Source organism: Furipterus horrens, unplaced genomic scaffold (assembly GCF_987537825.1).
Source record: "Furipterus horrens unplaced genomic scaffold, mFurHor1.1.pri manual_scaffold_15, whole genome shotgun sequence".
In the NCBI taxonomy this organism is placed as follows: domain Eukaryota; kingdom Metazoa; phylum Chordata; class Mammalia; order Chiroptera; family Furipteridae; genus Furipterus; species Furipterus horrens.
The window spans coordinates 2,443,743-2,470,879 of NW_028327185.1; the positions used below are offsets into that span (position 1 = coordinate 2,443,743).

At 46.1% G+C, this 27,137-nt stretch overlaps 1 protein-coding gene across 1 annotated transcript; it reads left to right on the top strand.

Moving 5' to 3' along the window:
- The first annotated feature begins 5,344 nt into the window (after positions 1-5,344).
- Positions 5,345-18,887, top strand: F13B (coagulation factor XIII B chain). The gene is made up of 12 exons (XM_090263217.1): positions 5,345-5,467; positions 7,181-7,381; positions 8,155-8,340; positions 9,019-9,195; positions 9,724-9,900; positions 12,393-12,572; positions 12,661-12,846; positions 13,880-14,068; positions 15,522-15,722; positions 16,459-16,641; positions 17,530-17,743; positions 18,676-18,887. The coding sequence occupies exons 1-12, from the start codon at positions 5,404-5,406 to the stop codon at positions 18,707-18,709; spliced, it is 1,992 nt and encodes a 663-aa protein (XP_090119343.1). The 5' UTR covers positions 5,345-5,403; the 3' UTR covers positions 18,710-18,887.
- Positions 18,888-27,137: the final 8,250 nt, after the last annotated feature.

Sequence of the window (27,137 nt, forward strand, 5' to 3'; positions counted from 1 at the left end):
GTCACGTTACATTAAAGAAGAAAGCTGAGGTCACTGAAATCTGGTTCCATGTTAGGTGACTTGCAATTTAACCCTCTTGTTACCTGTAATAGCCCGAGTTTCCAGTAGGTGTCCTTCTGAGCACAGTGTCATTTTATAATTTAGTTTAAGTGCATAAATGAGGAATGTTGCCGAGCTATAATTTTTGCAAATAAAGTCCATACTTTTACATTCTCGGAAGGGTTTATCTATATATTCCTGACTCAGCTTGTTACTTATTCACACCGTCTTTTGGCTTCATCTTGAGAAGAAGAAATTCACATTGTGCATTCTGTACCTTAAATTATCAAATTTTTCTGAATGGGTGGGTGATTTTTTCCAGATGTCTTATCTTTATAACTCATAATTTTTGTTTTTAGCAATGAAAGCCTAATACTTTAAAAAATATTAACTCATTAAAAAATATCTTTTTGATTGCTTGTTACTAGTAGCTGAGGGTGCTAATAAGCCTACTTTTGTATAGTTCAACCAGTCATGGATTCTTGGTGTGATGAAAAAGTGGTAGAGAAGGAGGATTCTAGGAAATATGCAAGCGAAACCAGGCAGGAAATCTCTGAAAAAGAAGACGGAAGAGGGAGGACCAGACTTCCTGGAAGCTTCCGTATGTCCTACGGCTCCTGGAGATGAAAGTCTGGGGCTGAAATCGTGCCTAGAGGAAGTAAGGAAACAATCTACACACGGACCTAAGACACTCTGGAGTCTGGCATATGTGGAAAGTGGAACTTCAGATCGGCAGCAATAAGAAAGGAATTATTTGATAAATAATCAGAGCAGCGTGCCACCTCGGGAAAAGTGAGACTTAAGTGACACCACTCAGCAAGATTTACTTTATGTTCATTGATTATAAAATTAAACAAGCATTCTAAGAAACCATCGCGATCGTTTAAAAACCCTGGAGTGATTCTTGAAGGGGAAGATTAATTAACTTGCAAAATCCACTGCAACGAACTTAAGAGGTAACTAGCACACCAAGAAAAAACTAACGTACAACTCAAAATCACAGCCCTGTTCCATCTTCTGTAATAATAAAAAGTTCCTACAAGTCTAAGAAAAAAAAAAAGGTTTAATAGGAAAGTAAGCCTGGCACGTGCACAGAAGTAAACTTAAAGTGCCTTGCGAATCCATGTCAAAGTCTTCGATATCACATGTACGAGAAAGTTAAATTATACTGTGATTATGTTTGTATTCGTCAAACTGCAAACGTGAAGTGTCTCATGACCCTGCTGAGATTGCAGGGGAACGTCCCCTCGTGTTCCTGGGAGAGTTCATTGGCATCGTCGCCATTACAAAAGTTTAGCAACATTTATCTGTGTTATAAACGCTCATTAAATTCTGGGGACGTATGCTACTCGATACCCACACGTGCAAAAAGATGTGCAGTACCAGACGTTGCAGCCTTTTTAGCAACTTTCTTCTCCGGCAGTAATGAACTTGATTTACATGACACGTCCATACGCTGGAAGACTGTGCTGATCGGGAAACCAGCTACGTGCTGCTGTGGAGCCGTTTCCAGCATGTCCTGTTAACAGAAAAGAAGGGAGTGGGAAGGTCCAGATTGGCTTGTACACACCTGGGACAACTGAGAAAAGGCAGACAGTGCTCAGGGCACATTTGCCTTGTAGAGAGTGGCACTGAGCGGCCGAGAGACGGGTGCGTGACAGCAGCTGTTTATAGCCTTTGATGTCAGTAAACAGATAGATTTAAAAAAAATAAACATCTAAAAATTGTGTTGCTTACCTTTGATCTTATCTGAAATAAAAGATTTTTCCAGCTGTAATTTTTGACAAGTTAAATATACTTGCTCATTTCATTAGATTTCTAGATGTAATATGCTTTCTATATTTACTAAAATTAGTGAATGGTAGTAACTTTTAGTTGATTAAAAAGCTAGATATTTAGTTTTGATGCCTCTTTATATATTTTACTTCTAAAAAATTACTTTCTTTGAACTCTGGCTCTAATATTTACTAGTTTTGTGATCTTTGAGAAGCCTCTTCAACATCGGTGTTCTCTAAGGTCACCACATTGGTTTGAAAAATTCCAGAGCGATAAAAAGGAATGAAGTACTGGTACCCACAGAACACCATGGATAAGTCCCAAATGTCGTGCTGAGTACAAGGAGAATTACACATACGAGCACAGGTGTATTTCCATGTTCATGAGGCCCTAGAACAGACAGATGGGGGTCCCCCAAAATCCCCAGAGCCTGCGGGTTGGGGGATGGGGAGAAGGGGACAGCTTTTTTAATTTTTTATTTTATTTTTTTGCGTTTTAATTACAGTTGTCCCATTTTGGGGACAGCTTTTAAGATGCCTTTGCATAACTATGGCTGGTGGCTAGTGTCCTAGTTATGCAAATGGCTTTGGTCTTTGGTTCTTCCAAGGCCCTAAGGAGATGGGAGGGGTTTTGACTATGAAATAGGAAAGAGCTTACAGGGCCTGTCTCAGGCCATGGTCAGGGATTTAAAAATAAGGTGGCAGGCCTTTCGGCTGGGAACTCCACGCGGCTTTGAAAGGGCAGAGAGACCCGTGCGTGATCCAGTGCAACAGCACATGCTTTCCTGGACCGTTATACAGAGGTTGATGATATTGTACCCCAGACCCTGAAGGAGACAGCAGACAGATAAGGGATGGGGAGCTTCTGGGCTTGGCTTTGGTTTATAGCCTTTCGGGGAGCCAGGGAAGAGCTGGGTCCCGTGGGAGAACAGGGCTCCGAGCTGAAGTGCTCACTGCCCTCCCGGGCTGCAGTACTGTAAATAAAGACCTGTTTCCTCAGCACTAGCTGTTCGGTTTCACACCAAGGCACCAGGAGACGGAACCCCCTATTCGCTCTGTAACACTGATTGGTGGAGGAGTCGGAACCCCGTCTGCCTGGAGGGGAGAGAAGGGTTATGCCCAGGAGGAGCACGCGGGAACTTCCTGGGTTGGCGGTAGCTGGTAGGGGCTGAGGTCTGCAGCCGTGGGCGTTGTTCAGCACACAGGAGGTATGTGTAAACGCTGTGCGTTTCTTTGTAAGTCTCGCGTCCAAAGAATAATGGGTAAGAAATTGTGAGTTTGCAGTAATGATGCATTTGCTGAAGGATTTAGAGGGGCGTAGACAGATGACTGCATTTTACTTTTGAAAAACATTGAAACAAAAGGGTGGCCAGGTGGTTAAATACGCAATTTAAAAGTATACGATGTTTGTAATGGAATCCAGGTGATGCGGGCATTCTGCGTCCCGGGGCCTGAAGGGCCGTGGGCCGTGGGTTCCGGGCTCGGGACGGGAGGGAGCGGAGGAGCGAGCCCGCGCGCGTTCACGGGACAAGCGAGTCTATCAGCGAAGCGGGACGGAGCGCGCTGCTCCGCAGGCAGGCGGCCCCTCCCGCGCGGGGCTCGCTTCGTTCACGGAGGCTCATTTAATTGGGGGGCGGGGCATTCACGAAGGGGAGGGGCACCCAGGACTTTTCCAGGAAAGGGGCGGAGACTTCTCGGAAGAGCCCCGTCGGCCATGTTGTTTCCTTATATGGGCGTCCGTGTCCTAGCGCGGGGGCGGGGCGTGTGGGTTTGGGGTGCGTCCGTGTCACCGGGAGGTAAGACGAGGCCAGGGCGGCCATTGGGAACCGGCGTGCGGCTGGAACGGGCGCAACGTGCGACGCCTGACTGTGTGGTCAGGGGCGCCGAGCGCTCTTCCCCGAGACTGTCGGAGGGGAAGGTGACACCCGCCCGCACCGCAGCGGCCGTCCGGTGTGACCGCCATGCCCTGAACCACGGACACACACAGGTCATAGGACAGAGCCGCCCCTTCGTGGTCACGTCGTTGCATAAGGGTGGGTCCGACTGGTTCGTTCTGGGCACAGAAGTCCTTATATGCAAGTATGGGCACCTGCTTTTATAAAGTCCCTTTGGAGCAAAAAGGGTAGGTAATTACTACTATTATTTTTGCAAATCAATCAAAATTATACCTGTTTTTTGTTAGATCAGCAAAAATAAAAATAAAAAGAGAAAGAAAGAAATTTTTAACGTGCCGCAGAACTTCAGCAACCAGCTGCTGGGAGCCGAGAGAGCATGGGCGTCGATGAGGGCGCAGCGAGTCCCCAGGTTGGTCCCAGTTGGTCCCAGCTGGCGTCCCCTGGTTCTAAGCCCTAACTCTGTCGGGGCTGCTCTTACTATCGCCCTGACAGTCCTGCTCGCTCTTATTATCCTTCACAGCCATTTTGCCACATGCCCTGTCTCACTTCTGGGGGTGGCAGACAGTTTTAAAATTAAAAAAATACTCATTGCCAGTGAGGAGAGGCCGTCTTATGTCCCTAACCAGGACGTCGCCTGAGTGTCCGTGAACAGTCGAATGAAGAGTGGCTTGTGCTGCAGCGACAGAACGAAATCTCTGCTCTGCAGAGAAGGAACTAAGTACCACAGCCCGAGGTGAGGGCGGGTCTCCCAGACGAAGGGTCAGGCCAGAGCTGCCGGGCATGGCAGACGCTGTCTGGCTTCACCGACGTAGCACGAGCCGGTGCCCCCTCTGGGCTGTTGGGAGTCAGGACGGTGGTGCGGAGAGAGGCGCTGCGTCCTGGTCTGGGTGCTGGTTCCGTGGAAGGTTCCATGGGAGGACACTGACCCGTCACCTATGCCACGTGCATTTTGAATGTGCTGTGTTTTTTAAAAAGTTACAACACCCAAATCATGACAGCGCCCACCTCACAGCATTCTGTTGTGGTTTAAGCGAAACCCCAGCAGAATGTGCCAGACTCCCACGGGCAGCCCTTTATTCTGCTTCTCCATTGCTATCTGCACATGAGGGACACATGACGTGGTGTCTGGTGGACAATCAACATGTGGGTAATACAGCAGGACCGCCACCGAGGAACACAGACTCTCCAGAATTAGATGTGACGGTCAACGATAGGGTCCTTTCATGGCTTCAGATTTGTGAGGTCATTGTCCTCTGGAATCGGCGGGATCTAAGCAACAGCATATTTTAACAGCTATTCATTATCTCCCGTTCCTAAGTCCATCTTTCCATTTGCTCAGTGGCGGTAAAGAAATCAGTGGTGAACTTTACCCTGTGCACTTATAACGGGGAATCCAGCTGAAAACTAGGTGTTTTTTTCACACAGCCTGAGTTAGTTATTTGTGCTGCTGCTATTGCTTTTATTGGCTCTCACACTCTTGTTGGGTTCTGGCGTGGAAAGTTTTGTCTATTAACATAGTTCTATTATTTTAGTATTATTTGAAAATATTTTAGCTGAAATATAAGGATCGTTACCAAAAAACTTAGATGAATGTTGTAAATAATTAACTTTTTCTTCCAGAGAAGCATTATGTACTTAATGAAAGCCCAGGGCATTCAAATTGTTAAACATCTTTGTTGAGTGCACCATTGAAGATGAAGTCGAGAGACTTTGCTTTTATTATCATATTAATCATCTCAGGAGAACTCAATGCAGAAGGTAAAATTAATTTTTAATATTCTTTATTCTCCCAAATTATCAAATTCCAACATTTCTTTAACTTGAGCTTTTAATATAGCCTTTCATTTTTTTATGGATCAATTTGATAAAAAACATACTTCTTATAAATATAATTTGTTATAATATTTACATAGATTGTGTTCCTTTGGGAAAAATTAGTGAGTTATTCTTACAGCAACATAACTGAGAGAAATGGAACAAGAACGAAAACCCCGTGTGTCTCCAGGATGTGGGGCACAGGAGAACAAGATCTAAATATCTGAAAGGGGGTTCAGGCTGACAGTACCTTCATTCTCAGTCCAAACAGCGGTCCGTTGCCGGCACTGCAAAGCTCGGACAAATTAAATTCTCTGTTCATAAAGCGAGAGCTAAATGTGGGAACTTTGTAAAGGAAAGAACCATGGGGCAGCAGAAAGTCTCGGCTTTGAAACTGACTTTTATCCTAATTTATTCACGGACTGAGGTCACAAAGTAGTGATTAGCCAGAGCACCCTTTGTTGATTTTCGCGAACAAGGACAGTTTTGAGAGTGGAAGGGACTCTACTGACAATTCCCGGGACAGCAGTTGTGAATGAGGGCTGTTTAGACGAGCCAGGAGCCGCAGATGGTAAGAAACCTCTCTTGCCCCACGACCTGGTGTGACGTGACTGTGGGAGGCAGGCGCCGCGCTGGCTCCGGGGTTAGTAGGCTGCAGAGATGAGAAACCGGGCAGGGAGTTCCGTGTCAGCGAGTCCGAGAAGGCAGAGGAGACGCCAGGGATAAGACTTCTTAAGTAGACACCCCAGAGGGAGTTTGTTGAAATAAAATATCCTAACGGATTATCATTGCTTTCAGTTGACTAGTTTACTACACGTTTTCCACCAAGAAAACCAAAAGAGTCTGCAATTAAAATTATGGAAGGGAAAGAAGTAGACTACATCGTATTTGATACATTTAAAGTCACAATTAGCTAACATTTGCGTGGTTTCCTTTGGTTTTATTTTTCTGTCTAAATCAGGATAGAAAAGCCAGCTGAAATAGTTGTCTATCCCATATACCGTGAAGACATTGCAATGTTTCAGCAAATGTTCTAATTATTATATGGTTATACTCTCATTATTATACGGCTATAGTCACAGTCCCTGCCTGAGGACAGAGATCATGACCTTGTGTTCCCACTCCTATCCTAGGTGTGCGTATCTGAAGTTGAACTTCATCTGTTCTAAACTCTGATGTCCAGTACGCTGGCCACAGCCACTCATGGCTATTGAAGTGTGCTTGGTCCAAACAGGGGTGTGCCCTGTGTGAAGACACACAGCCACACAGACCTAGTAGGAAAAAAAAAGAATAAAAAATATTTTTTAACATACAGAGGCAAATAAAACCTGTTATTGAAATTAACTTCACCGGTTCCTTTTATGAATATGGCTACTATGGTGGCTTGCATGACGTTTCTGTTAGAAAGCGCCGCTTTATGAAGTTAGGGGAACATTCCCCAGGAAGCCGCCTATTCGTCAGGTGCTCGGCTGCTTGCAGGGTAATTCCCCTGGAAAAGGACTGTCACAGAAGCACTTCAAAATGTAGGTAATAAAAACAAGTACTAGTCAACGTGTCTGCAAATGCTTTGAAAGGACGCGTCTTGTTGCTCGGCCCCCAGGTTCACGGCTGTAGGTTGGTTTTTCGGTTTTCACCTTGACACTTGTCTCGTTGCAGAGAAGCCCTGTGCTCGTCCTAGTGTGGAAAATGGGAGGCTTGCCCCATATTACTATACTTTTGAAAGTTTCTACTTTCCAATGAGTGTAAACCAGAAACTGTCCTTTTCCTGCCTGGCGGGTTACACCACGCTCTCGGGGAAGCCAGAGGAGAAAACAGTGTGCACAGCCGAGGGCTGGTCCCCGGAGCCCCGGTGCTTCAGTAAGTCCCTGCCCCGCAACCGCAACGCCTGCATCATCCTAGTCCGTTCGGTCATGAGTGTAAGGGCCAACACGGTGTCGCCGGTAGTGAGTCCTCTAGGTGGGTAACCGCGAAAGGCCTGGCCCACTGTCTTTTCTTCCCCCCCAGATGAAGGCACATTCTGAAATTCTGTAAGTAATGTTTCTCATTGAAATGTTACTTTTTAATTTGTTGTTAACAATTCCCTGCGAAGAACACAGAAATAATTGCTGAAATTGGTATTCATTACAGTGCAAGGAACAGAGACATCATTGAGTTACTTTATGTACCAATGAGAAACTTATGGAGATCTGTGAACAGGAAGCCAGGCACGTGCTGATGTGCACGCAGTTAGTTAAGGAGCGTGCTTTTGTTAATGATGCTAAAAATCTTCAAACACAGGGGACTTAAAAGAGTGGGAAGTAAATCCAAAAAGATTCCTTTTTGTTTGCCATTAATGACCATGAAGAGCTCTGGATGTATTTTCTAAAAAGAGACATGGGAGAGGAGGAATGAGTCTAAGAACTGAAATTAGTAAATGCAAAGATAATGTCAAGTTGAATCAATTTTTAGATAAATTCGATGCAGAACGTGTTGGTTATTTCCAAAATTAAGTGAAATCAAGGAATTGTAGAGTGAACATTTTTCTCCTTAAAACTCTAAGGATAATATTAAACTTTCGCCTCCATTTTATGGCTTAGTAGAAGACAAGTTCAGTTTCATCGAGCTAAGCAAATAAATCTTTTTCCCCATAGAAAAATGCACTAAGCCTGACCTGAGAAACGGTTACATCTCGGATGCAAAGCTGTTGTACACAATTCAAGAGAACATGCGTTACCGCTGTGACTCGGGATACAAAGCCCCGGGGGGTCAGGAGGAGGAAGTTGTCCAGTGTCTCGCCCATGGATGGTCTGCTCAGCCAGCCTGTAGGAAGGAACAGGGTATGTGCATAACGGTCTCTTCCCAAAACTGGAGGAGAAGAGCGTGTGGGGCTACTACTTCCATGGACTGATGGGCGTTTGTATTTAATGTAGGAAGTTATTATATTGTTTTTCTCAAATGCCAGGTGTTCCCTTAATCTAAGGTTCTCCCCTCCCACAACACATTGAATGCAGCTGTTTCCATTTTATACTGCTAATAAAAAAGCTGAAGTGGAGCAGCAGGACAACGCCTTAAGAAACCCGTGTCTTGCAATGTGTGTAAATTACTATTTCCTTTTCTAGAGAAGACATTATTTTATATTGTAAAACCATCTCAGATATACGTAAGATAATGCAATAATTTGAATACGCATACTTTGTTAGTGTGTGGTTAGTTGTTTAAATTCTATGAATCCACAGATGGCACATCATCAAACGTCATTGGCCTTCTGTTGAACTTGGCCTTTGGTCAAACACACTAGACTCGAATTGTGGGACTAGAAAATGGATAGAGTTAGGACACAGGTTTCAGAAAAAAGGGAATAGAGAAGCAAAGCAAGCTTTGACTCTTTCATTTTTTCCAAGAGTTGATTCCACTGTATATTCTTAAGATTCAGTGGCAAGTCCTTTGGAGGTTTCCTTGGCTCTTCCAAGTTCCGTGATGGAGTCCATTAAATAAATACCTGTGCTTTCTGTTAGAGACCTGCTTGGCTCCCGAATTACACCATGGAAATTATCACACAACGCAGAAAACGTTCCAGGTGAAGGACAAAGTGCGATACCAGTGTGATCCGGGCTACGTCACGGCTGGGGGCGGGACCACGGAGGAGGCTGAGTGCCGCACGACTGGGTGGTCTCTCCCACCCAAATGTGCCAGTAGGTTCTCATTTGGAACAACCAGTTTCCCACTGAATATGTCTTCTCAGACAGATATGCATATAAATTGTGATGCTAATTCTGTTCAATTTTATTCTTTTTTTTTGCTTCTGTTTCTTTTTTAATAATTTGTTTTTTAATTTATTTTTAGAGAGAGGGGAAAGGAGAAAGAGAGGGAGAGAAACATCATTGTGTGGTTGCCTCTTACTTGCACCCCCAGCCGGGGACCTGACGTGCAACCTAGTCATGTGCCCTGACTGGTGCTTCTGGTTTTAATTACATTGACACTAGGCTTTGGTCCTTGAAAGCTCTCTAATAGGAAAAAAATTCTTTTAGCTTAAATAACTAAACTAAAATGAGCTTAACGATATTTAATAAATATATAAATTGACAAGTCAATTTTATATAATAAAAGGTGGCAAATTTAGTAATTTCTATTCCAGATGTGGCGTATAAGTGGAGGGTAAATGGTGTTCTACCAAGAACAATAGCACTTATTTGTGTTTTTACTTGTTTTTTTATTTTTAGAATTAAACTGCTCTTCTCTAAGATTAATAGAAAATGGTTATTTTCATCCTGTCAAACAAACCTATGAAGAAGGAGATGTAGTTCAGTTTTTCTGCAATGAAAATTATTACCTGAGCGGGTCTGATTTAATTCAGTGCTATGACTTTGGGTGGTACCCACAACCTCCTGTATGCGAAGGTAATTTTTAACACTTCACACATACGAATAAAATACCATGTTTTTCCTCTCTTTTCAATACAATATCTCTATGCTGTATTTTTTAAGTTCAAATTATTTTTTCAATTACACTTTACGTTCAATATTATTCTGTATTAGTTTCAAGTGTAAGGCACAGTGTTAGGCAGTCATGGACTTTATACAGTGCTTCCCTGACATTCCCAATACCCACTTGGCGCCGTACAGAGTTATTACCCAAAATGCCATGTCTTAATCAGCCCGAGTTCTATGAAAAAATGTCTTTGATGGTAAATAATTCTTGTCTTTGGTGCTATTTTTAAAGAATTAAAGTTTTACATCAGTGCTATTTTCCAAAAACCTTAATGCAGTTCATCTAAAGATACGTTAAATTTTGTATTATATTGTAGAATGGCTCTGCCTTTTAAACTTCTTTTTTTTGAACTCCTTTATAAATTTTAAACCTCTTATAATGAACGCCCTGTTCTAACTGGGAATTACGAGCCGCAGTACTCCAGGCTGGCGGCTTTGCTGGGACCTTGCTTGCGTGGCCACCTATTTCCCGACGTGGAAATACACTGTGCAAAATCGTGGGGTAAGGAGCAGAGAAAGCGACAGAGCACTGCCCAGCGTGAGTCACGGTGAGACAGGAGGAGCTGCCCTGACATGTAACACGGAGGTGCCCGGCGGGCCGTGTGCTTTCCTGCTGGGAGATGCCAGCTCCGTGGTCACGCGGTCACACCTGCAGAGCGAGGAGGCCCTCGTCCAGCGCAGGAAACAGACACGAACAATCAAGCGATGCCGTGTGACGGGTGGAGTCGCAGCGTCAGGAACAAGGAGCCGGACAGACATTACGGATCCTGGCGGGGGAGGGGGCGCGGGAGCCCGTTCACGGAGGCGACGGGCACTAGAGGATGAGTGGGAGTCGGAGGGCTGGGCCGCGTGGGGAGAGGAAGTCATGGCCGTGGCAGCCCCCGTTTTCTCGGTGACACAGAGCGCGGGGCCGAGACTGATGGGCGGGAGAGAGACAGGGACCCCGAAGCTGCAGGAGAGCGGGGACAGGGGAAACGGGTGCTGAGAGGAACCAAGGAGCGGGTGGACCAGGGGTCTGCAATGGAGTGCCCGGGGCCTCCGTAATTCCCCAAATGCGCTCAGCAACAACGCTTTAAAAGTTAATAAGTTAATTAAAAATTTCCAGGGTTGCTTGTCAGCCTGGCGTCATGATAGACAAGCAGATTGTTGCGTGTTGTTTCCAAAAAAAAGGCGGATCGACTCATCGCGCCTTCCGCGCGCCCTGCCGCGCAAATTAGCGCCCATTGTTTTCTCCGGTTACTGGGGGACAGAGGCAGCGGGCCCTGTCGCAGCCCGGATAACGCCTCCCACCCTACCAGTCCCCCCGCCGCCGACCGAGACGGAGGGAGGGAGCGGAGGGACAGCGGAGCCAGAGGCTGGAGTGGCAGGAGAGAGGGGCCATGAGCCGGGAGGGCAGGTGACCCCCGTAAGCTCAAAGAGGCCAGGAGCGCATCTTGTCCTAAAAGCCCCCAGCAGGGACGCAGCTCTCCTGCCCCGACTCCCAGCCCCGTGAAGCTGAGTCTGGACTCTGGCTTCGGGGACCGTCACAGGGTACGTTTGTGTCATCGTCAGCCCCTGAGCTGCGGCAGTTCGCCCAGCGGCCTTAGGAAACGAGTAGAGTCAGTCTTCTACGGCCGCGAAGAACAGGTTTTAATTCCGAGAGACACGGGTTCAATAATAAATCCTCCACTTACTAATAATTTGCTTGCTTTGTCAGTTTTAATTTCTCTGGAACGTGGGAGACGCTCGTCCCCACCTACTAAGGTTGTTTTAGGCTTAGAAAAGATCACGGAGGTCAAGCGCTTGCTGTTCTATAGGTTTCTATCGGCGCAAAGTCACGTCATCACCACGTAGCGGCTTAAACTGTGCACTTGGGTTATGGGCCAGTTTCGGGGGCTCAGGACTCGGGCCACAGCTCAGGTGGCTTCTCTGCGTTGTGTGTCACAAAGCGGCGGTCAGGCGCGGTGGGACCGCAGTCTTGTGTGATGCGTGGCTGGAGGGGACGGGCTTCCAAGCTCCTGCGGTGGCTGGTGGCGGCCGGGGCTTTGCGCAGAGGGCCTCGGTGTCCCCTGGCTGCCCGTGGAGGCGTCCTCCCTCCGCCCCTGGCCCCCTGGAAGCCCACGGTGATGTGGCAGCTCGCTTCTCTCGGCTACATCGCAAATCTTGTATCCATAGCCACACCCATCCATCCCACCGTGCATGCGGTGTTCTGTGGCTGCGAAGCAAGTCTCCCTTCCTGCTCGTGGGGCCCAGCGTGCCACAAGGGACTGAACACCGGAAGGTGGGGGGCAAGGGGTGACCCCAGAGTCTGTCTGCCCCAGTTCTTAGGGCACTGGGCGCCATGAACGTGCCTTGTGACTCTTAAGCATGTTTGTTTTTGTTTTTGTAATGAGACAACTGAGATGCTGCTCTTTTTCCCTAAGGAAGAAGAAACCGGTGCCCTCCCCCACCGCTGCCTCTGAACTCCAAAGCTCGAGCCTCCTCCACGCCTTACCGTCATGGAGAAACAGTGCGCATAGAGTGCGAGCTGAACTTCGAGATCCAGGGATCAGAAGAAATCCGTTGCGTCGGCGGGACATGGACAGAGCCCCCCAGATGCGTCGGTTAGCGACACCTCCTGTGAGCTCTCCTTAAAATGGCGTTGGCGTGTGTTGCTAAGCGGTCTCTTCTCTCGAAATTGTGCCTTTTCAGAAGTAAAGGAGAAGACGGCGTGTCCGGAGCCACCCGTGGTCAGGAATGCGGCAGCACACCTCCACTCCGAGGTTTATTACCATGGGGACAAAGTGCCATATGCGTGTCACAGCGGCTATCACCTCCGCGGGCCGAAGGAAGTAGTCTGTAAGCACGGACACTGGACGCCCCTCCCTGAGTGTGTTGGTACGTGGCCTACGTTCACATCAACAGCTAACTGGGTACAAATTGTCATTCTTTTTGTTGCTCCCACGGCCGATAGCCAGAGGCCATTGCGTAATTAGAAACTGGTGTTTTATCGCGACGACTGGGAGCGCTCGGTAGGACCGAAGCCAGTGCGAGGGATGGGGAGGCGTAAACATAAAACAGTTGTGAATGCAGACGGGCGCTAGGCACCCCTCTCTGCCCGTGAGACGCCGCCACTCAGGGGGCTTTAAGTCGCGGCGCATTAGTGCTGATGCGCTTCTGTGGGAAAGGTAAGCAGGGACCTGCTGGGCTGCGTGGCCGGCCATGACCTCCATCTGCTTGCTCTCCCTTTATGTCCTGCGAAGTCAGGACAGAGCGCTCTGCCCACGGCCCTGGGTCGGTCCTGCCGATACCACTTCTGCCCCTGGCCCTGCTGAGCCTCCGCCCTCGGAGTTGGGTCCCTGGTCCTCTGTTTTCCTGAAAGGCTGGGTACCCCACTGCCCCTGCGTGCTCCCCTTCTGCTCTCCCTCTCCTTTCTCCGTGGGTCCTGGAGGGACCCCCACAAACACATGCACCGAGGGTATTTATTGCATAAAAGAAAAGCTATTAGAGATGTTAGAGAAATGAGCAGAGTTAGAGGAAGACTCTAAAGAGAAAGAGAAATTGACCTTTGTCCCTGGACTGAGTGCCATCTGAGAGGAGGGGAATGAGAAGGAGAAAATGAGAGTTTCCACTCCTCCCCAATCATCCGGGTAAAGAGCCCTGTTTACCCTTCTAGTCACTGTAAGAATATCTATATCATGGTTCCTTCGCAAGCAAGAAAAGTGAAAATTATCCATCCTCTATCGAGGGCCAAACATTTGCTGTTTAGTCTTGCTTCGGACATTTTAAAAATACTGGAGCTGAGTAACATGTCTCATTTCTGGTGAATTTAGGAACCAGTTGTCTAAGTTCTACGGTTCAAATACTGGCGCGCGATTTTCTGGGGAACAGCGCTGTTATGAGATCATAATAATTAAAAAGTGGCCTTTAGTCTTAGAAAACAGCGAGGCTTGTCAGCCCCCACCTGCCATCAGCAACGGGGCTGTCGTCGGCGGCTTACTGGCGAGCTACGCAGCTGGCTCCTCCGTGGAATACAGATGTAACGAGTACTACCTCCTGCGGGGCGCGCAGAGGTCTCGCTGTGACCGCGGGCAGTGGTCAGCCCCACCTGAGTGCTTAGGTAAGACAGAGGACGCACGGAGCGTCTTATAAAAGCTCCCCACCCCCCGCTTTATTGATACAATTGACGTGTGCCCTCGGGTAAGATTACGGTGCACAGGCGTGGCGATCTCATACTCCTGGAGAGCCTTGTGAGATGACCACAGTCAGGTGCCCCCACGTCGCCTGCACGCCACATCACTGCCATTTTTGTTGTGATTTTCAATGGGAGCGTTTACTGTCTACTCGCTGGGTGGCTTTCAAGGACGCAAAGCAAGGCTCTGGGCTACAGTCAACACGAGGGACATCAGACCCCCAAGAACTGACTTCTCTAAGAACGTGTTGAATTTCTTCTGCCCTTATGTTTGTATTTGTAAGCGATTTTCATACAATGTTTTACAGCGCGGGAAATAACGGTCTTGTGGGAGTTTTTCTCACGGTTGCCCTTATCATTTCTGTAAGCAGAGAAGTCCCAGGAGCGGAGGGTCGAGGACCACATTAGTTCTTACCCTGCTACTTTAAAAAACTGGTGGTAGAATATGAAAAACAAAACTGTATGATTTTATCCAGTTTAAGTGTGCACGTCAGTGGCATTATGTGTAGTTCTGTTTTGTGGCTCATCCCGTTCTGTGTTGCCGTTCTCCTCACTGAGATGTCCTGTTAGTGTCGGAGCTGAAGTCTCTGCTTGTACTGAGCGCAGAATGTCATCCGGAGTCCCCTGACCAGCCGAGGCCTTTCTCTGCATTCCGGATATTGTGGCTGTTGCGTCGCTGCCCCTTCTTCACCTGAATGGTCGCTCACCTTTTCTGTGTCTGTTTGGGCAAAGAGAAGCACATTTGCGGTTGCTCTAAATCTCTTCTGCACTGAGACGTGGGGCAGCGAACGCTGATGTCCCCAGCAGAGAGCTGGGGCAGCTTCTGAAATACGCACATACCTGGAGAGAACGCGGAGAAAATAATATTCACCTCTCACGGCCAGCTTATAGTTTGGCCTCATTTATCGCGTGGCTTTGTGCCCGTTACTAATAGGTAACGATAAAGCTCCTTTAAGTTACAACTAAACAGTCATTCAATTAGAAATATTAGCCCTGGAAACTACAAAAGCAAGGGAGTGTAATATTGTGATAACTCCGCCTGGTGTCCGAGGGTTACTTATGGGCAGTCACTTCATAAGGCACAGAAATGTCCTAATATAATATCCTGTGCCAACTGTACTGGGAAAATTTTAAAAATTATAAAAAACAAAGTCAGTCATTTTAATTTATGATATAATGAAGATAATGGGATGTGTATAAATCCATTTGACAGTCACACAGATAAATACTTCATTCAGTATACGTTTGAGGAGGTTTAATCACGCCAAATGTTGGGTATAAAACGCTGCTGCTGGTGCCCGTCCTTGTTTTTACTTTGAGGCCATCTCACTTCCGTATCTGTCAGGTGAGCAAAGCACCTAAAAGAGCACTTGCCTTGCAGAGCCGTGCACCGTGCGGGAGCAGGACATGCAGAGGAACAACGTGGAGATGAAGTGGAAGTACGAGGGGAAGGTCTTGCACGGAGACCTAATCGATTTCGTGTGTAAACAGGGCTTTGAGCTCCCTCCGTCAGCGCCCCTGTCTGCGTTGTCTGTCCAGTGCAACCGAGGACAAGTGAGATACCCTTCGTGTGTAACAAGAGGTAAAACAATGGTGCTTCCTACAATTGCGAGGTCGACACCTCAAGGGGTCAGTGTCGCCACCTGGATTCAAAGTGTAAGACCCAAGGCGATTCGCCACGTCATCTTCTAATCTATAAAACGGGGACTGGTCTGATCACTTTCCATCAACACAAACACTTAAGGAGGGGGATGACGCTGACCTCACGTACGCCCCATCAGTCAGCATTGTAAAGGGAGAAATCAGGAGGCCTGATAGGTACCACCGGCTGTGGGAGGCTCGCTCGCCCTCGTTAGAGCCATCAACAGCTCGGGGTAAGCATCGCTCTCCCTGGGGCTGGCTGGGGGGGCGCTCCCTCAGAGGGGGGCTTTATGGGGAGTGACAGCCTTTGCACTCCTGGGACCTACAACTCTGACTTCTAGGAAGAAGGAAAAAAAGGAAAAGAATACGCAAAGTGCGGCTTCCAGAGGAATAGCACGCACTTTCACTCTGAGCTCGGTAGAGAGGGACAAATAAAATCACGGCGGCCAGGTCTTGGCTCATTTTAAATGGGTGTTGAAATATTATAAGACGAGATTCTAACGGCGACAGGAAATTTTGTAGTATGAAGGTATTGCGGAAATGCTCTTGATGTTTAAAAATCATTTGGGACCTGTCTCAATCCATGCTTTCCCACGAACGGTTTTGTTGTAATTTCTGTAGCAGATTTGAAAGCCCCGGGGCCTGATGATAGCAATCCCTTGTCTCTATTTTTGCAGAATCTAAAGGAACGTGTGCAGCTCCTCCGCTGATTAAAAATGGCCTCGTTGTGGATTTGAAACCGCACCCCTACGAGAACGGCTCCTCCGTGGAGTACCGCTGTCAGCAACACTATTTCCTACACGGGTCCAAAGAGTCCCGCTGCGTAGAAGGGGTGTGGACCGCGCCGCCGTCATGCTGGGGTCTGTGGGACTCTGTGTCTCTACTAAATGCGACAAGATGACCTCTTTTCGTTTTCCGTTCTCTTTGAGCTGCCCAGTGTTAATATAGTGCTTAACACGCCACATCTGTGCTATGCTGTTAGCGAGCTGATTGAAGCCCTGGCTTCTATTCCTTTCTCAGTGATGCGCAACCGGTGCTCCACGTGAATTTCCAACACGTGCCGTACCTGACATTTTGGGGCACTGACCGCTCCCCTCAGACTGTCAAATAAAACAAATCACAGCGGCCAACACAGCCATAGCCGTCTCCTGTGAATACATAAAAATGCTACCTATTTTTTTGTCAGGTTGGCAAAATATATATTTTGCTGTGCCGCAGTATTTTAGTAATTAGTTTTGTGTGCCATGAGGCAAAAAAGGTTAAAGACCGCTGCTGTGGATCATAAATAATTACAGCCCAGCTCGCTCTAACCACTACTCATTACGTACACGCCACCTACCAGGTAGGCAGTGGGGGTGGGGTGGGGTGGTAAGATCAGTGAGCCGCAGTGGTCAGGACAGATATGCTCGTGATTATCAATCAGTGTGATTGGTACTGTAACAGAAAAGACGACTACAGTGTTGGCACAAAGGTAAGCGTGGCCACCTCAGTCTAGAGAGATGAGCAAGTCACTACCTCATTAGCCAGGCACATCCTGGAGGTAATGCTACCTGCCAAGGGCCACTAAGAAAAATGGCAGCGTGTTTGCTGTGAACTCAACGTGTTTCTGACTTCAACATGAACTCTAACCAATTTACCTGCCATGCTAAGGCCTGGAAATGTTAAGGGTGTCTTGAGTAGAAAACACAATACTTCCTGGTAGTACCAACAGGTATCAAGATAATTTTTTTTTTCTTTTCCTTTTTCAGAGCCTTGCACATTATCTTTGGATGAAATGGAAAAGAATAATGTACGCCTAAAATGGAATTTTGACAATAGACCATTTATTTTCCATGGCGAGTATGTCGAGTTTGTTTGCAGAAGAGACAGTTTCACGGCTGGGTTCTCTGTTACGGGACCCGAACTTCGGGTGCTATGTGACAGAGGACAGTTAAACTATCCCAGATGTATCCAAAGAGAAAGGTAACAAGAGGCTTGCACCCACAACTGCTTTGTTTTGTCATATTGTTAGTCCAGGGGTTCATCACATGGTAAATCTCAGAAATGTTATGTTGTACGACACTTGTACTTACTTCATGGTTATTATAAAGGAAAATAATCATTGTCTTTATTTTATTAAACCAAGCAAGCTCCTAGAAGTAGTAATTAATTCAACAAGCTTTCTCAGTTGTCTGAACTCAAAGCATTGTGTGCCAAGTCATACGAATGATACTTGGGCCACTTGGTAAATAAATTAGTTTATATGTGTGATATTAAAATGTGGAAAAATAAACCTGTGTGTTCTGAGACAGAAAATCACATTTTCTCTCACTTCCCAGCATAAGTTAATAAATAATTAACAATGATTGGAAACGGTTGTACCAATCTTTCTAGTGATTGATGAGCATGTTAATAACAATGATTAAAATGATGGTATTTATTATCAGGAACACATTTCTACATACAAATCTGGAATCACTGAAGCATTTTTTCATATAATTTTAAAAAATATATTTTCTACTTCTTGATAAAGGGAAAATAACCTGTTTCCTTGAAACACATTAAAATAATACAATAAAATGATGGATGGAAATTTTTTATTTTTAATAATGGTAGAATTCAAAATAGAAAAATTTATATGCTATTTAAATATTTTAGTGTACCTTGAATTTCTAATTTTTAAGAGGGAAATAAGTAAATAACTTAGGAAAAAAAACAGTGTTAATGTAGTAAATGACATAAAGTTTATAAAAAGGACTCAGTGGCCTAATCTTTGAAGTGTGGTTTTATGCTTTAGAAGTACCTACCCAAAATAATGACTATTCTATGAATATCAAAGGGCTAAGGCTATAATACATATTTAACCAGAAATATTTCAAAAAAACCCTTTCTCTCTTTCTTTCTCTCTCTCCAAGGACACGGTTTTATCAAGATCCGGTAAGAGTATAAATTGAATGGCAAAAGAAGAATTGTATTTCAACACCTCATAAAATCCTTTGAGAAACATAATTTTTAGAAGAGAAATACTGGATTAGCAATGTCTCAGCTTTTACTTGCCTGAAGATCTGAATCTAAATCATTGATGATGAACATTTTCTTTATCTGTAAATAAAAATCAGAACAAGTCTTTTGATTTCTAGTTTGTCTTCTGTTATCTGGTTGATCTGTGCATCAGAGTATTTGTCTTCTATTGCCCATTTATTTCCATTAAATTTAATCCAATCTTCAAGTCAATATTAAAAAACAGAACCAAAAAAAAAAAAAAAAAAACACTAACAATAAGAAACTCCACCCGTGGACAGTGTGGCTCAGTGGACTGAGTGCTGGCCAGCGAACCAAAGGGTCTCCAGTTTGATTCCCAGTCAGGCCACATGCCTGGGTTGCGGTCCAGGTCCCCAGGTAGGGGCGTGAGTGAGGTAACCACATACTGACGCTTTTCTCCCTCCCTTTCTTTCTTTCTTCCCCTCTCTAAAAATAAATAAATAAAATCTTAAAAAAATATTAGTGTTTAAAAAAGAGAAAACTCTACATTGTATTAGAATATTTATTATATTAAATGCAGAAGAGACTTTTTGATAGTTACTGATTGAAATGAGATGCTATAGTGTTTTTTAAAGTATATTTTATTGATTATGTTGTTACAGTAGTCCCAATTTATTTTTGCTTTGCTCCCCTCTGTCCAGTGGCCCCCTTCACTCCAGCAATCCCACCCCCCTGAGTTCATGTCCACGGGTCATGCATATAAGTTCTTTGGCTTCACTCTTTCCTACATTATTATTAACTTCTCCCCATCTATATTGTATTTACCAATTATGCTTCTCAATCCCTGCACCATTTCCCCATTTCTCCCCCTCCCCCCTCCCAGCTGATAACCCTCCAAATGATCCCCATATCTAGGATTCTGTTCCTATTCTGGTTTGCTTAGTTGGATTTTGTTTTTATTTTTTAGGTTCAGTTGTTGATAGTGTCAGTTTGTTGTCATTTAAATGTTCATAGTCACTTCCGGCCAAGATGGAGGCTTAGACGGACATGCTCGGTCTCCCTCTACAACTAGAGAGGAATACAACTACTTCAAAACAAAAGATAACTAGAAATTCCAGAAAATAAAGCTACACGGAAGCCCAACATATGAAGTTATAAACCAGCAGCGCCGTTTGGGCAGGTAAGAGCAAAAGGGGGCGGAGCTGTTTGCGGTCGCACCTGGGACAGCGGCAGGGAGAGCAGTCCCAGCGGCAGGGAGGACAATCCCGGCTGCAGTCAAACCCCGGCGGCTTGCAACCCCAACGCTGGGGAAAGCAGCCACCGCATCGCCTCGAACAGTGAGGCCCAGGGGCGGGAGGACGGATCCCGGTCTCCTAGCGGAATAACTGTGTGAATCCGTCTTGGACCCCCGCCCCCACAGAAAGCGCCACGGTGCAGCGAGAAAGGTTGCGGATTGCCGCTGGTCGCTGGGTTGTGACGAGTACACAGGCACTGCCCCCGACAGCCGGCCCAAGAAAGCAAAACGCATCTGTCAAAATGAGGCAGACAACTATAGAAATCCCGGTGGCGCAGCTCACCAGGCAACAGATGAAGAACCTGACAGATGAACAAATAAGAAACCTGTCAGAGGCTCAGTTCAGGGCCATTGTGATCAGGTGGCTTACAGAATTAACAAAAGATCTGGAAAAAGATGAGAAAGAATCAAAAAACACTCATAATGAAAGGAACAAAACCACATACGAGACAGATGATGAGGAAAAAAAATCCAGAGTTCAAACCAACAAACCAGAACATAGAGAAGGAACAAACAGTCAACCAATGCAGAGAGAGGAAACGGGAAGCAAGGATGAGAGGATCAGAAACCTCTGGGACAGCTATAAAAGGCCCAACATAAGAATCATTGGCTTGCCAGAAGGCGAAGAGGATGAACTAGAAATTGAAAAATTGAGTGAAAATATAATAAAGCAGAACTTCCCAAACTTGGGGAAGGAAATAGACTTACAGGTCCAGGAAGCACAGAGAGTTCCAAAAAAACTGGACCCAGGGAGAACCACTCCAAGACACATTATAATCAAAATGTCAAAAGTTAAAGATAAAGAGAGAATCTTAAAAGCAGCAAGAGAGAAGAAAAGAATCATGTACAAAGGGGTCCCAATTAGACTATCAGCTGACTTCTCAAGGGAGACCCTGCAGGCAAGAAGGGACTGGCAAGAAATATTCAAAGTAATGAAAAGCAAAAACCTACAACCACGAATACTCTATCCAGCGAAATTGTCATTCAGAATAGAAGGGCAGAGAAAGTGTTTCCAGGACAAAACAAAACTGAAAGAGTTCATTAGATCCAAACCACTATTATATGAGATGTTAAAGGGACTGGTTTAGAAAAAGGAGGATCAAGACTATGAAATCTAAAATGAAAACTGCATCACAAGAAACAACAGAAGCTAGGGAATTGAAACAAAGGCAAACTAAACAGGCAACGAGAGTGGAAAAAGAACTATAGGCATGGGGAGCATATTGGGGGGAGGTCAACAGGGAGGGGGAACGGGGAGAGGGAGGGAGATGATATAGGAATTGGGGATCATGGTAGGAGGGAATGGAGTCAACAGAGAGAGGTTGAGAAGAACTATATGCACAACTAATGGACATGGTCTAAAAGGGGGGGGCAAATGGAGGGAGGGGGGCCACCGGGTGGAGGGGAGCAGAGGGAAGGGAAATTGGGATAAATGTAACATTATAATCAATAAAACACATTAAAAAAATAAAATAAAAACTGCAAGTCCATCGCTAAAAATAAATAAATAAATAAATAAATGTTCATAGTGTTGATCTTTTTTTTTAAGTAAGTCCCTTTAACAATTTATATCATAATGGGTTGGTGATGATGAACTCCTTTAGCTTTACCTTGTCTGGGAAGACACTTTATCTGCCCTTCCATTCTACATGATGGCTTTGCTGGATAGAGTGGTCTTGGTTGTAGGTCCTTGCTTTTCATCACTTAGAATACTTCTTGCCAGTCCCTTCTTGCCTGCAGTTTCTTTTGAGAAATCAGCTGGTAGTCTTATAGGCACCCTTTGTAGGTAACTCCCTGCTTCTCTCTTGTTGCTTTTAAGATTCTCTTTTTATCTTTAACTTTGGGCATTTTAATTATGATGTGTCTTGGTGTGGTCCTTTTTGGGTCTAGATTGTTTGGGACTCTCTGTGCTTCCCAGACTTGTACATCTATTTTTTCCACCAAATTTGGGAAGTTTTCCTTTATTATTTTTTCACATAACCTTTTGATTTCTTGCTCTTCCTCTTCTCCTTCTGGCACCCCTATGATTCAGACGTTGGCACATTTAAAGTTGTCCCAGAAGTTCCTAAGCCTCTCCTCATTTTTTTCAATATTTGTTTCCTCATTCTGTACTGGTTGACTGTTTTTTTTTCTTCCTATGTTCCAGTTTCCTTCCCTTCACCATTGATTTTGTGTGGATTTTCATTCATTTTATTTAGCATAGGTTTCACTTCTTCCCTTATGCATCTACCATACTTAAACATACTTGTCAATCCTATGTTCATCTTTAACACCAGTGTTTTGAACTCTGCATCTGTTAGGTTGGCTATACCCTTGTTTGCTAGATTGGCTATCTCCTCATCTGTTAGGTTGGCTATCTCCTCATTGCTTAGTTCTCCCACTGGAACCTTGATCCGTTCCCTCTTTTGGGCCATTCTTCTCTCTCTCCTCATTCTGACAGGCTCTTGTGTTTATTTGCCTCTGTGTCTTAGGTAGAGCTGTTGCACCTGTTACATTGTAAGGGGCGGAGCCTTAGGGATTCGTCAGTGCAGGGTGAGTTGTGGCACTGTATGTGGGGGAAGGGTAAGAGAGGGAACAATGCTACTTGCTCAGCACTTGCCCCTTTTCCAGGCACTTCTCTCTCTTCCCGTATGGGACTGGCCCCTCTCTAGCTGCTGCCCCTCTCTAGCTGCTGCCCTGGCCGTCATTCCCAGGTTGTGTGTGTGTGGGGTCTGCAGACATTCTAGGACTGTGGGGACCCTGGCTGGTTTGGCTCAGTGGATTGAGCATCGGCCTGCGAGCTAAGTGTCGCTGGTTCGATCTTCCAGTCAGGGCACATCAGAGAAGGAAAACTCTGACTCCAAAAAACCTCCGCTGCCTCGCGGCATACCTCTTCAGGGGAAAGGCTAAGGGAGTAAACCCCGACAGAAAATCCGGAGCCGGAGTCCCTAAGGCGGTTTGACGTTGTAGTCATCACCGGCAACTCCTGCGGCGCACCTGAAGCCAAGCTGTATTGACTCCGTCTTTCCCTTGGACCCTTCAGCTGCGAAGAGAGGGGGGGTCTGCTGCATGGGCAACAGCAGACCCTCCATATCACCCTGCCCAGGCTCTGTAGCTTCAGCTCCACTGGGGAGGACACTCCAGCGTCATCGCAAGATGTCGATTCAACACGGGAGGAGACAGATACCGTGTCACTCCCGAGTCGGACTGCACAACCATTCTCGGCGGTGCAGATAGACTCTTAAGAAGCTACACCATCGTCTCTCGAGACGGACGGCTGCCGCCGACGACGGGGGCCCTTTAAACAAGAAGACTCTGCTGAGATATCAGCAGTTTCTGCCTCCACCCCAAACCCCCACTGGTCTGCACAGTTAGAAGCAATGAGGCTTGATTTTCCCTGGCGCTGGGACCATGAGCTGTGGGGTCTGGTCTGGTGCTGGGAGCGCTTCTCAGGTGTCCCTGCTGATTTTAAATGTGTGACTGTGCTTTCTGCTGGCCTGCTGCTACCACCACTGCTGCCGCCGCCATCACACGGCATCCTCTCCGTCCCGGCTCCACCCCTCCTACCCGTCTGGATGAGAAATTCTTCTTTACATTTTTGTTTGCTGGACTTCCATGCAGCTCGATTTTCTGGACTTCTGGTTGTCTCTAGTTTTGAGGTAGTTGTGTTCCTTCTTAGCTGTGAGGGAGATGCAGCGTGTCTGTCTAGGCCTCCGTCCTGGCTGGAAGTTGCTATAGTGCTTTTTAAAAAGACCTCAGTGACAGTAATAACAAGAGACCACTCTGACGGAGGCAGTGGAGAAGCACTTGGAACAATGACGTCGTCATCTGAGCCAACTCTGGTGGTCCCTCACACTGGAGGTGGGAGCAGAGACGGCACCCAGGAGATGAAAGGAAGAGATTTTCAGGACGCGAAATCATCAGGAAGGTAATCGATTACACGTGGAGTAGGAGTGAGGCAGAGAAAGGACTTCAGGAGGCCTTCTTGGTCTCTGGCTTGACCAAGCAGCCGGGTGGCCGACTGTGTGGGATAGGACTCGCTGGAGGAGGGAGCACAGTACCTGCCTGGGCAGCAGGTGGAGGCGTTCATTTCAAAAATGTCGTTGCCACGCAACAAGATTAAGGAAGCTGTTGATTCTTCTTGATGCTGTGGTGCTTCACCCAGATTTTTTTCAGAAACAACTTACTCCCTCAGTTGCTGGGAGCGCAAAATGATCAGCTCCCTAGACGGTCATAACTCCTCCCGGGGGACCGCATCGCGAGCAGTCAACAGCAGTTTTAAAGAAAAGCCCCCCCCCCCCCCAACTTAGAATAACTTAAAGCATCGTCACGGCTTCGGAGCTCCGCGTGAAGTTAGCGGCCACCACCGTCTGAATCCTGATTGCAGTTCAGCTTCTCCACCCTGCTCCTTTCATGCCCCTTCCACAGGGGTGGGTTCTAAGAGTAGCCCCAGTAACCCTCTTGGCTGCCAACTCCCGTCTCGGCCCGTTCCCCAGGCGTCCAAGCCATGAGTCACAGAAGCCCGGCAATCGTAGGAGAGTGTGGGTCAGACCTGGTGACAGGTGAAGCGCGTGGGAAGCACAGACTGGACGTTACAGGTTCGTCACGGGTGTGTGAAGTACAGCATAGGAAATAGCAGGCAATAGCGTTGTGATACCGCCTGCACGGGGTCAGGTGGGCACTGGGAGTACCAGGGGGACACTTGGTAAAATGTGTGGCTGTCTAACCACGATGCAGTGCACCTGAAACCAGCACAAAATAATATTGAAGGTCAACTCAAATGTAGAATTTTAAAAAGTTTAAAAAAAGAACAGAGCACTGGGCATAATTCGGGGTCCTCAGTTAGAAGGTGTCTATTAAAACGAAGGTGGCCCAGAGGTTAGAAGTAGGTCCATGGTTTAGTGATTGGTGTTCAAAAAGCTACCAATGCAATGAAGGAAATGGATGAGGAAGGCCGGGCTGGTGGGGGCAAGGTCTGGGCAGGCTGTGTGGATTCTCCTGGTCACCTTGAAAGGGACAGCAGCATCACCTGGAAATTGAGACTGGGACAGGTTGAGGAATAAAAAATAAAGCACAAGAAAACAGAGACACAGGTGTCATGAGTTTGTCACTAAGATTGAGGGTGAAGGGACAGAGGTAGATAGTCTGGCTGGGGTAGGGGTGGGGGGCAGGGAGAGCGATACAGGAGGTCTTTTTTCATAAAATGGGAAAAATCTGAGCATCTTAGATGAAATGGGGAAGGGCCAGGAAGGACAGAGGGCCGATGTAGGGGTTTTTGCAAATCAATTGCAGAGGGTTCCTGATCAACTGAGAGGAGAGAGACTCAGGCAAAGTAGAGACAGATGCATGGTTGAGGGAGGGACTAACAAACTGGGGGGAGCAAATTAGGAGCAATTGGTAAATGGTCTAAACAAATCTGTCAACATTAGTTATTGATATAAATTAAAATTAACTAGCTCAATGAAAAAGAAAGACAAGTAGAAGTGGATAAGAGTGTTTTCAAAAAGAATAATTTAAATGTAAAAACACATTGAAAGCAAAACATTGAAAAATGTCAACTTTGTATGAACTACTATGTGAAAGTTGAATGGTTATGGTAATATCAGACACAATAAAATTCAAAAGAGAATCATCAGAAAATAATGAAGAGCGTTTCATAATAATAAAATAATCCAGGTGATAATGAATTCACTAAGGCAAGGGGAAAAGGGATTGACAAATTTAAGAAAAGAGTAAAATACAATTTTATAATTCAGAAAATGTTAATATTTTTATTAAAAAAGAGCTCCTAGAACTAATACTCAAAAATATTTCTTTCATATTAGAAAAAAATGATTGGAGAATTAAAAAGAACACCATCATTTATAATTTTTTAAAACTTAAAATGCTAAAGAATAAATATGACAAAACATTTGTAAAATCTCTGCACTTGAAATTACAAAACACTCTCGAGAAAAAATTTAAAAACAAGAAAAGAAAAAATCTATGATGTTTACAGATTGGAAGCATTACTGTCTTTAAGATGACAATTTTTGCTAATTAGTTTATGCTTTAAATATGACCCAAGTAAAAATTCACTAATTTGACCGAAAATTATTGTCAACATGAATCAAAATTTCCTGTAGAAATGGACAGAAAAGTCTTGAGAAAGAACAAAATGGGAGTTATTTAACCCTCGATATCTAGACTGATAATGAAGATTCTCCTTTTATCACAGTGTGGACGGGCCCTGACATTCAACACCCCGACCCGGGGGAAGACCATCCAGATTACATGCCCACACACAGATCACTTGTTTCCTGCACTGATGGAACTGAGGGGTGTGGTGGGGGGGGGGGGGAGAAAGTTTTTTCTAGGAAACGGTGACATAACAGCTGGACTGTGGCATAGTCAGCAGAATGAAAACATGGCCTGTGTGCAATGGTCAGGCTTGGCTAAGAGCTGTTTCTCAAACAAACCATGGCCGGGCTTTGCTCCCAAATCCTTCAAGTCAGCATTGTGACTCAGCGACAGGCGTCTGTGAAAGGCTCTGAACATCAGCCTTGTCTGCCACAGACACATCAGGGGCCCATGTGGCAGCCGCGTGCATGGCAGCCTGGACCCGTGACAAAGCCTCCTTTTCTACTGTGACTCCCTTACACCGCAGCTTTGGGGGACCATTGACATATGGGCTGAGTAGCACACCCCAATGGGGACGGCATTGTCTCCCAGTCTGAAGATGCCCACTAGGGTCACACATCTTTGGTGGTGGCGGAGGGGAAGTGTGTTGTGTGCTCCAGCTCAAAAGGGGTAGCTCAGCGTGCCCCATCCCCTCGACCCCTAGAAATCTCCCTGAGGTAGAAGGCTCCCGGATATTTGCTGGCTTTATTTCTATCACCTGACATGCGAATGTCTTACCAGGAGGTCTAGAGTCATTGCTTCTTCTTGCCCCCCAGGTCCAACGAATGTGATGCCACCAATGTATTGGACCAGTGTGACTTCTTGTGGACAGGGAAGGTCGCCAAGGTCCCTGCAGAGCTGATGCCCTCCAGAGGAAGGACAGTGCCGGTGTCCCGACAACATTGCCACCTCGAGGGAAACGGCTTTGGCTGGTCTTTCCCAACAAGGAGGCGGAAAGCAGCA

Excerpts from the sequence above, each read along its gene's own strand:
- F13B (XM_090263217.1), top strand. The coding sequence starts at position 5,404 with ATGAAGTCGAGAGACTTTGCTTTTATTATCATATTAATCATCTCAGGA. Across the intron at positions 9,196-9,723 it reads TCTCCCACCCAAATGTGCCA|AATTAAACTGCTCTTCTCTA; the intron begins GTAGGTTCTCAT and ends TTTTATTTTTAG. Across the intron at positions 12,847-13,879 it reads GCCCCTCCCTGAGTGTGTTG|TCTTAGAAAACAGCGAGGCT; the intron begins GTACGTGGCCTA and ends AGTGGCCTTTAG.